Source organism: Setaria italica, chromosome VI (genome assembly GCF_000263155.2).
Source record: "Setaria italica strain Yugu1 chromosome VI, Setaria_italica_v2.0, whole genome shotgun sequence".
Lineage (NCBI taxonomy): Eukaryota > Viridiplantae > Streptophyta > Magnoliopsida > Poales > Poaceae > Setaria > Setaria italica.
In genome coordinates this window covers 35,333,611-35,342,955 of record NC_028455.1, presented here as the reverse complement: position 1 = coordinate 35,342,955, position 9,345 = coordinate 35,333,611, and the positions used below count along the sequence as shown (strand labels likewise).

At 49.9% G+C, this 9,345-nt stretch overlaps 1 protein-coding gene across 1 annotated transcript; it reads left to right on the top strand.

Moving 5' to 3' along the window:
• The first annotated feature begins 3,411 nt into the window (after positions 1-3,411).
• LOC111257733 lies at positions 3,412-5,440 on the top strand. The gene is made up of 2 exons (XM_022827810.1): positions 3,412-4,981; positions 5,087-5,440. The coding sequence occupies exons 1-2, from the start codon at positions 4,703-4,705 to the stop codon at positions 5,438-5,440; spliced, it is 633 nt and encodes a 210-aa protein (XP_022683545.1). The 5' UTR covers positions 3,412-4,702.
• The last annotated feature ends 3,905 nt before the right edge of the window (positions 5,441-9,345 follow it).

Here is a 9,345-nt window from a genome sequence, read left to right as displayed (position 1 = left end):
TGGATGTCTCCCTATTTATAGCTGGCCGGATGGTCGCGATCCGGGAACGGTTACTATATGCGTCCATGAATGCGCAGTAAAAGCGCCTGGTGTCGAGGCAACAGTTCAGCAGGACGTGCATCAAAGGCGTCAGGCCCTGAGATGATGTTTCGACTGCCGCGCCATATGGATGCACAAAATCGAGATGAAGGTACCGGATCACGAAATGTCGGTACACCTCCCACGTGGGCTTCGTCCTTATCGTATTGGATACGGGGCCATACCCCTCGATGCGGCCCGACTGCTTCACGAACAAGACAAAAATATATAGCACCACCGTGTGATTGTTTTCCCCGCGATGAAACATTCCGACTGACAGCCCCTTCGCGGCTTCGACGAAGCCCCAAAGAGGCTCGGGGGCTCTTGACGGGTCCATGGACCCAGGGTCCCCAATGGGGCTGCCTTCCCACAGCACTCGGTCCAGCAAGAAGCACGACGATAACGTGCATCTGGGCCGGCCCAGCTATGCTATGTTAGGCTGAGACCAAGATCTGGCCACCGACCGACTCCTCCGACTAGGCGAGCTGGTCGGCACCTCGACCAGAATAGCCCAGTCAGAGGTGGGATCAACGTCCAACCCCGACCGAGTTCTCCCGACCAGGGATGTGCTGTACCAACCGACCGCTCCTCCCGACTGGCACATTCGGGGGAAGACTGGAACAACCGACCGGGGACACCCACTCGATGTGGACCTAAGGAGCAGGTGGAACGGATAACAAGGCAGCACCTAAGTCAACTGGTGTACAAGGAATAGTACCGCACCACGCCCTGCGCACACCCAGCATAGTGCCGCCGCTACCTACCCACCACGACGGAGTGTCCTGACGAGGTGAACAGGGACCAAGGATAGCGACCATACCATACTCGGCGACGTGGGTCTCGACAAGACTAGGAGACATCCGCGCACACTCTCTCTTATCCTCCTCAAACTGTAAGGCTGTCCCCTTGAACTATAAAAAGGGATGGACCCCTTCTTCCACAAGACACTTACATGACACATGCGTACTCCCCCGTAGGCATAGCATACGCACTCACTCAGGATATAGCGTAACTCGCACTCCTCTTACTCACTCAACACTTAGCACGCGCCCGGGCTCCTGTCACTCCCTTTCACCGAGAAGGGAACAAGGCCATGACTCGAGCGCACCATCTCTTCCTCCTGTCATTTGTACCCCCACTACAAGCTTTGAGCGCTTGAGCTCAGGAATAAAGTCGACCGATCGACCCCAACTGGACGTAGGGCACGTTGCCCGAACTAGTATAAATCCTGTGTCATTGAGCGCTAGGCCATATCCAATCTAACGCGCGGCAAAACTACAAATCTTTACTTATCGGCGGCCGGATTTCGCACTGACACTGTCTTTCTTCCGGTAAAAAGAATCGAGTGTCTTCCTCTTTAGTACTATGATTATCCTTCAAAGAAAATAATTGATCAGTTATCATCTACAAGCTGCTGACTGCACAAACCAAATCAAAGTGAAATTAACCAAACAAAATGATTCAACGAAGTGTCACTACTCACTAGTTACCTTGGCAGCGTAGATTGCAAGCAAAGGGAAGGAAATCTAAGTTCTTTTTTTTTGAAAGCGAAATTTAAGTTCTTGATTAGTTGATCTCGAGAACCTGACGGCCGAGAGACGACGTCTTGAGATTTCCCCGATGTCTCGCGCGGCTGGTGCAATCAGTCGCTTGATCTCCCTTTTTTTTTGCCCTGTGCTGCCATGGATATGCATATGGATGTGAGGTAGGGTTAGATATTTGGAAACTGGGGAAACGAGGAGGGCGACGAACTGAGACTGCGAGTTTGCCATGACCTTTCGCGTTCTTTTTTTCCTCGGAGCGATCGATTGTCTCCAGGTCTCCAGCTTCTCCAGGCTGCAGCTAGCAAAGAACAGAAGGGCCCTCACGCAAACAATTTATTTAAGCCTGCCTAAGCAATATTTTGGTCCAAGATCACGTAAACTACAGCAGGGATGTTAAAAAATTCTTGGCCCCCTGCCTCCGCCATCGTTCTCATGCTTCACGTTGTAAGTGCTGAGCTCTTGACGTCGAGGAACACAAACTTCAACCTCTAACTGGACGTAGGGCATTCCCGAACCGGTATAATGACTCAAGTCTGAGTGCTTGTCATCGAGAGCCAGGGACACGCAATGCAAATTACTAGTTGGCGATACTAAACACCAATAAATATTGTACCACATAAGGCTAAAAGTCCTACATGGCAATAGAATTAATAATATAGAAACTATCCTAGGTGGAGGGTTGGTACTGCCCTAATATTTTTGTTAGGGTTAACTGGACCTGAGCATTTTCACCCCGACCTAAATCCACAGGTTTGGCCTAGCCAGTGGTACTATTCATTTGGGCATGGAACATAAGGTTAGAAAATTTTGATCTACTCCGTATAAATAGTTTTATTTATTTTCTAAAAAGGAAGCTCATGGTAGACTTGAAAAAACAAGTTTTTCATTTGTGATGATCGTGGGCACGGATTTTGAAATTAAAAGTAATAGTCTTTCGGGCCAGTCAGAATATTGCTTAAGTCCATTTGGTACTGAACTTTCTGTGTTGGAGATCTGTACATGCAACATCATTTCGATGGATGTTGCTCCACCTTCCTCAACCCTAATACCATATACAATCGAGCCGCCTCCCCTCCTCCTCCTTTTGTTTGCTTTGCTGCTGCTCGGACGCCACCACGCCCGCGCGTATCCTCTTCCTCACCCACGCACGGCAATCGCCGTCTTCCATGTGTGTGGCCCCCACTACTACCCTCGCGCTCATTGGCTGCCGCCGTGGCACCCCCTGTGCACTAGTCACCGTCCCCCCATGTGCGGCTCCATTGTTGCACCCCTGTTCACCAGCCGCCGTACCCCCTGCCCTGCGCAGGCTGCCGTCTTGCCAAAGAAGAAGATAAAAAATAGTATTTTAATATTGATTTTTATTTAAAAAATCGTGAATCATTTTTTCTCGAGAGGTTGAAATAGACATTGAAAATGTTAAATATAATATATTTTATAAAATGTTGATCTACATTTTAGAAAATATTGAATCTAATATTTTTCAATGTTAGCGTAGGTTTTAGAAAATGTTGAATGTAGTGTGTTCAAAAGTTGACTTAGACTTTTAATTTGAATTAAATGGATTTTAAAGTTCGAGCCTTAACTAGTTTTCACATGCTACATATGAGCTCCCGTTAAACACGTTATTAAGTTGTTAACGCATTCACATCACAGTCCAATCACGTTACGTTTGCCGGTTTGGTTCCTTGACTTTGCTTCTAGATCATTCGCATCGTCCTCTTACCCCACCCTCAACAGCCGCCGTCTAAAAGAAAACGAACCTCTTCCTCCTCGAGATATCCTCCTCCCCTACCGGGGGCCGCCGCATCCGCTGCGAAGCCATGGCCGCGCCTCTATACCGCCCTCACCACCCCAGATCCGACTTCAGATCCTATTTTATCTCGTTACAGTCGCCCCGCACACCGTTCATGACCCACTTGAGCTCCATGTGCAGTGTTCGCGGCGACACTGTCAGGTTCGTTCACATGGATCCAGCCGGCGACATTGACGACCTGATCACCCTCAGGACGTGGAGTCCGTGTTGGTGTCCAAGGTGCCGCCAGGCCAATGGCAACGCAGCGTCAAGCACTGCGTCACCATCCACCTCGAAGAGATCCAGGACTACACACTCGTGTCGGTCAACCTCGACTACAGAACGTCGTGCACGCCTGTGATCTGTCGGCTTTCTCCCTGGCACCTTGGCTGCATCGATGGGGGAGATGAAGCCACACAGGGCGGCGGCGGAACGTGAAGCAGCGGCGGCGCTCGCCCCCCGCTCGGACCAATCACGCCTTGGTCGGAGCAGCGCGGCGAAGGAAGGCGAGCGGCGCGAAGACAGAGAAGACCACTAGCGCAAAGACTACAACAACGACCACCACACGAGCAAGTGGAACGTCTGGTGGTGCCGGAGGAACGACGACGACGACGACCGCGACCACGACGGGCGCGGTGACCGCGCTCGCTGCGCCCACCGCACAAGCACACGGTCGGTGAGGCCGGCTGCAAGCGGGAGCGCTCGCCCAGGCGTCGGACTTGGGGCGGCGGAAGTAGACATGGGGGACACCAGCATCAGGAGGCCGTGAACAACATGAGCAGGCCTCAGCAGCTGTCTCTTTTTGGCCCACTGCGTGACAAGAGAGCCATCGAGCTCCAGTTTCTGTTCGCTGACCGCGCCTCGACGATGAAGGAGGCTGCCGAGAATTTTCTATGCAGGAAGGAAGGGACGACGGACAGGGTATCAACTCAGCTAAACACCTCCTACGACTACAGTAGCAAAGCGGCGACCTTGGCAGACACACGCTCCGTCTGCCACATGAAGGGGATGAAGCCTGGTCCAACGAGCGCAGGCGCAAGGATAACATCAACCCGCCGATGATCAAGGTGTCTCATGCGTTCACTCGCATACTGGAGGACTTGCCAGAACCTGGCAACAAGCAGACAATGCCGCTGTCGTCTCCATTGATGCTGCATTACAGAACCTCCGGGTGCAAGCGACTCTGCACGACCTGGAGCCGGAGATCCTGCCGGCATCGCCGATTCTAGCCAATGGCCATTACTCGCCTCTCCACCATGCCTACTCTGACCCTCTTGATGATGCACAGATGTCGCCCAGCCTCACTAATGACACCGACGACACGGCTGGGCTACACGGCGACGCTGAGGAAGCGGCCAGCAGCATCAACAACCGGCCTGCGGCAACACAAGGAGGTAAGGATCCCAGCAATCACAGCGGCAACAACATCGTCAGCGCACTCTTCACCAGGTCGGCGCAAGTGCTCCAGGAACCCCCAATGGAGGTACACGTGGAGGACCAGAACCAGCAGCTGCACCAGGAGGTGACCAAAAGCCGCCGTCCACGACGCGTCTTCGACATGTCTACGGTACGCCGCAGCGTGAGACTATCCACCCGTAGGCCTATGCAGGCGGTTCAACAGGCGCAGCAAAACCTCTGCCGAAAACTCGGTGTTCTAACTGACGAAATTCAGCCCCTCAAGGCTGCACTGCAGGAGTTTTTGGCCATGTTCCAGGGACCGTTACCGCAAGACGTGATTGCTGCGCTGACTGCGGCCTTCAACCTCAACGACCCTGTTGATGAGGAACTCGACGAAACAGTGGCCAGGGTGGCAGGCGACGCCATCGATGACATCCAGGGAGAAGCCATCCAGGCAGGGGCAGGCGACGCCATCGACGACACCCAGGGTCTTCCAGGTTATCATGTTCAGCACTCCATTCAGTGTCTTCCAGGTTATCATGTTATCTGCAATGTACCAGCTTTCTACCAGAGCAAGAACCTACTGCATGCTTCATTTCTCGTGACTTGCCTGTCATTTGGGCTGTAAGCTCAAAACCAACAGACTTCAATGGTTATTTAATTACGCCTGCAGCTACGCGCCGTCACTCCATGTCTAAGATCATGTTGCTTGTATGCCTGGTGCTCAACGTGCTTCTGTTGATGAATCATCCCTGTCATTCCTTCTGCCGCGCCGCGAGCACACACTGCCTGCTTTGCCTGTCTTTCTGTGGCCGGAGTTCATCAGGTCACGTATGAATCTTGAAGTGTTATGCTAGAACGTGAGAGGCCTAAATCAGAGAGTGAGGAGGGACACGGTACGAGAGAAGATCTCTGCCGCACTATGCCAGATTGCGTGCCTACAAGAAACAAAGCTAAGCGACATAGACAAATTTACGGCCGCATATATAGGGGGTTACAGGCTCTTACAAACCAGCTGGGGGCCCCACTGGCACCATGGGCGGCATTCTACTGCTATGGAATAGCAGCCACGTCGCGCTCACTAACGTAGTCGTAGGAGCGTACCATATAACAACAAGGGTAACAATGCATGAAATGACAAATGACTTCACACTCTCAGTGGTTTATGGCCCAACTGGATCCAACAACAAAGCAGAATTTCTAGGGGAACTACAAGAACAAAAGCCTCAAGATGGCTCTCAATGGCCTCCTAGGAGATTTCAACCTCATTTACAAAGCGAGCGACAAAAACAACAACTGACAAAACTTGAGGCTTATGAACTTGTTCAAGCAGGCTTTAGACGATTGTGATCTACGTGAGATTCATTTGCAAAATAGAAGATTCACTTAGAGCAATGAAAGACGCAAGCCTACCCTTGTTAGGCTCGATAGAGTGTTTGCAAATGTGGAATGGGAGAATGCTTTCGGTAATCACGTCTTGCACACCCTATCAACTTCTTTATCCGACCATTGTCCTATTTTGCTTTCCAACCAAGGTGGACCGAGACATCCCAAATCCTTCAAATTCGAGAACTTCTGGACAATGCTCTCGGGATTCGAGGACACAGTAACCTGAGCGTGGAACATACAGTCACCACACGTCGAGCCTTTCCACAGCCTCTATCACAAGCTCCACGCCATAGCCGTTGCACTAAGGGAGTGGAGCAGTCGTCTCATACCAGATGCGAAAATGCAGACATATGGCCCTAGAAGTGATACTGAGGTTGGACATAGTGCAAGAACATCGAGCACTCACGGAGGATGAGCATCTCCTACGTAGCCAACTCAAATTAAGGGCCATGGGACTAGCTGTCATTGAACGCGCGCGTAAGAATCAGGCAAGTAGAATAACAAACCTTAAGCTAGGAGACGCCAATACGCGTTTTTTCATCAGCGAGTCAACTCCAGGCAACGGAAAAACTACATCCAGAAGCTAAGAAAGGGGAGTGGATGGGCGTGCATGCACTATGAAAAATCGGCTGAGATCTAGAATTTTTTCAAAGAGACAATGCAACAACCTGAGGCCCGTGGTGCAGACTTTAATGGGACCTCCTTCACCACAACCAGCATGATCTATCCTCACTAGACTCACCTTTTCTCTGAAGAGGAAATCAAACAAGCCATTCACAACATGCCGAGTGATAGAGCTCCAGGGCTAGACGGATTGTTTCTAAAATCATGCTGGGATATCATCAAACAAGACGTAATGGCAGTGATAAATGTGTTCTACTCTCTCCGGTGCAACAACCTCCAACTGATCAGCACAGCTAATATAATCCTATTACCGAAGAAAGAGGGAGCGAACACCATACACAACTTCAGGCCAATAAGCCACATCCACTCCTTTATCAAGATCATCACTAAAGCATTGGCAATTAGATTACAACCGCACATGAACTCAATTGTATCCAAATGCCGGAGTGTTTTCATTAAGAGGTGGAGTATTCATGACAACTTCATGACGGTGCGAAACAAGGCTAGACGATATCGTGGAAACAAAGTGCCTGCCATCTTCCTCAAATTGGACATTGCGAAAGCCTTCTACTCCATCAGATGGGATTACCTACTATCACTTCAGCAGCACCTGGGCTTCCCGACACGTTGGCACGATTGGATCGCGGCCATACTGTCCACTTCCTCCGCCTGCGTTCTCCTAAATGGTGTCCCAAATCCACCTATAAAACATGGAAGGGGCTTACGGCAAGGCAATCCATTGTCCCCGCTTCTCTTCGTCATAGCAATCAACCCGCTGCAAAGGCTTTTGGAATTGGCAACTGATATGGGAGTCCTTAGCAGATTACGTGGAAGGGCACCATCATGCCATATATCAATGTATGCAGATGACGTGATGATGTTTATCATGCCAAAAAAGTGGAAATGGATGTGTTGGTCAACATTTTGGGCATGTTTGGAGAAGTTACAGGGCTCAAAACAAACTTCCGCAAGTCAATAGCCGTGCCTATCTGCTGTGAAGGAGTTCAATTGAGCGAGGTACTTCAAAATCTACCAGCAAAGCATGGCAGCTTCCCGATCAGTTGGAGCGGAAGGAACATGACGGCAGCCGGGAGGCTCACACTGGTTAAATCCATCATAACCTCACAACCTGTTTATCTTCTGACGGCTCTCAAAGCACCTAAAGAAATAATGAAGATCATCGATGCTAAGCGAAAACAATTCTTATGGGCAGGAACTGAACCAATCACAGGCGGCAAGTGCAAAGTGAATTGGATATGCACTACGGGAAACCTTAAATTTGCCGAGTATTTTTTTTTTGCCGAGTGTTTTTTCTCGGACACTCGGCAAACAAGCTCTTTGCCGAGTGCCAAGCCAAAAACACTCGGCAAAAAAAAAACACTCGGCAAATCGGGGCTTTGCCGAGTGTCAAATAAAAAACACTCGGCAAAGAGGGGGGTTTGCCGAGTGTCAAAAAAAACACTCGGCAAAGAGGAGGGTTTGCCTAGTGTTTTTTTTACACTCGGCAAAAAAATAATTTTTTTCCCTCTTTTCACCATGAAATTTTTTCTACTCCCCACATACAACATGTGGTACTCCATGTTAAAATTTGGTATATTTTTGAATTTATTTGCTATATTTATTTAATTAATTGCATTTCAAGGGAATTTTTAGTATAAGTCAAATTTGAACTGCAAGTGATTCAAATTATGGAATAAAATGAGTAGAAAAATGATATTCATGTTATTTGGACCAATTTGAGACCTGACCCATGAAATAAAAAGAAATTTCGAACATCTTGTTCAGGAAACACGATCATGAACGTGTGGCAGTAGTATTTTTAAATTGTAAAAAAACAATCAAAGTCTGAAAATTATGAGATTTGCCATGATGTGATGATATAATACGTGGAGGCTGTGGAAAAAAATTAAGAAGGTTTTGCACATTTCATCATGTACGATGATTACAAACCGAAGCATCTCAGAAGAAGAATAGTAACTTTGAGAAGGATTCGATAAAATTTAGAGTCGAAGTGACGATCGAGTTCGGTTTGACTACAAAACTTTTTGTATAGTCAGTAGAGAACCTATATTAGTTTGTGTGAAAATTTGGTATTTTTTTGAAACTGTTAGATATTTTTTAAATTTTTTTCAAAAAACATTTGCCGAGTGTCCTATGGTGGACACTCGGCAAATCAACCGTTTACCGAGTGTCCACGTAGGACACTCGGCAAACAGACGGCCACAACCAAATAAAACACCCCTCCGGCCCGGCCCCCTCCCCCCACTCTCCTCTCTTCCCCTGCCTCTTCCCCTTCCTGCCTCCTGCCTCATGCCTCCTGCCGCCGCCGCACGCCTCCGGCCGCCGCCGCCGCCGCCGCACGCCTCCGGCCGCCGCCGCCGCCGCCCGGCGCCCCCGGCCCCGGATCCGCCGCCGCCCGCCGCCCCCGGCCCCGCCGCCCCGGGGTCCGCCGCCCCCGGATCCGCCACCGCCCGACGCCGCCTGCCCCGGATCCGCCGCCGCTTACCGCCTCCGATTCCG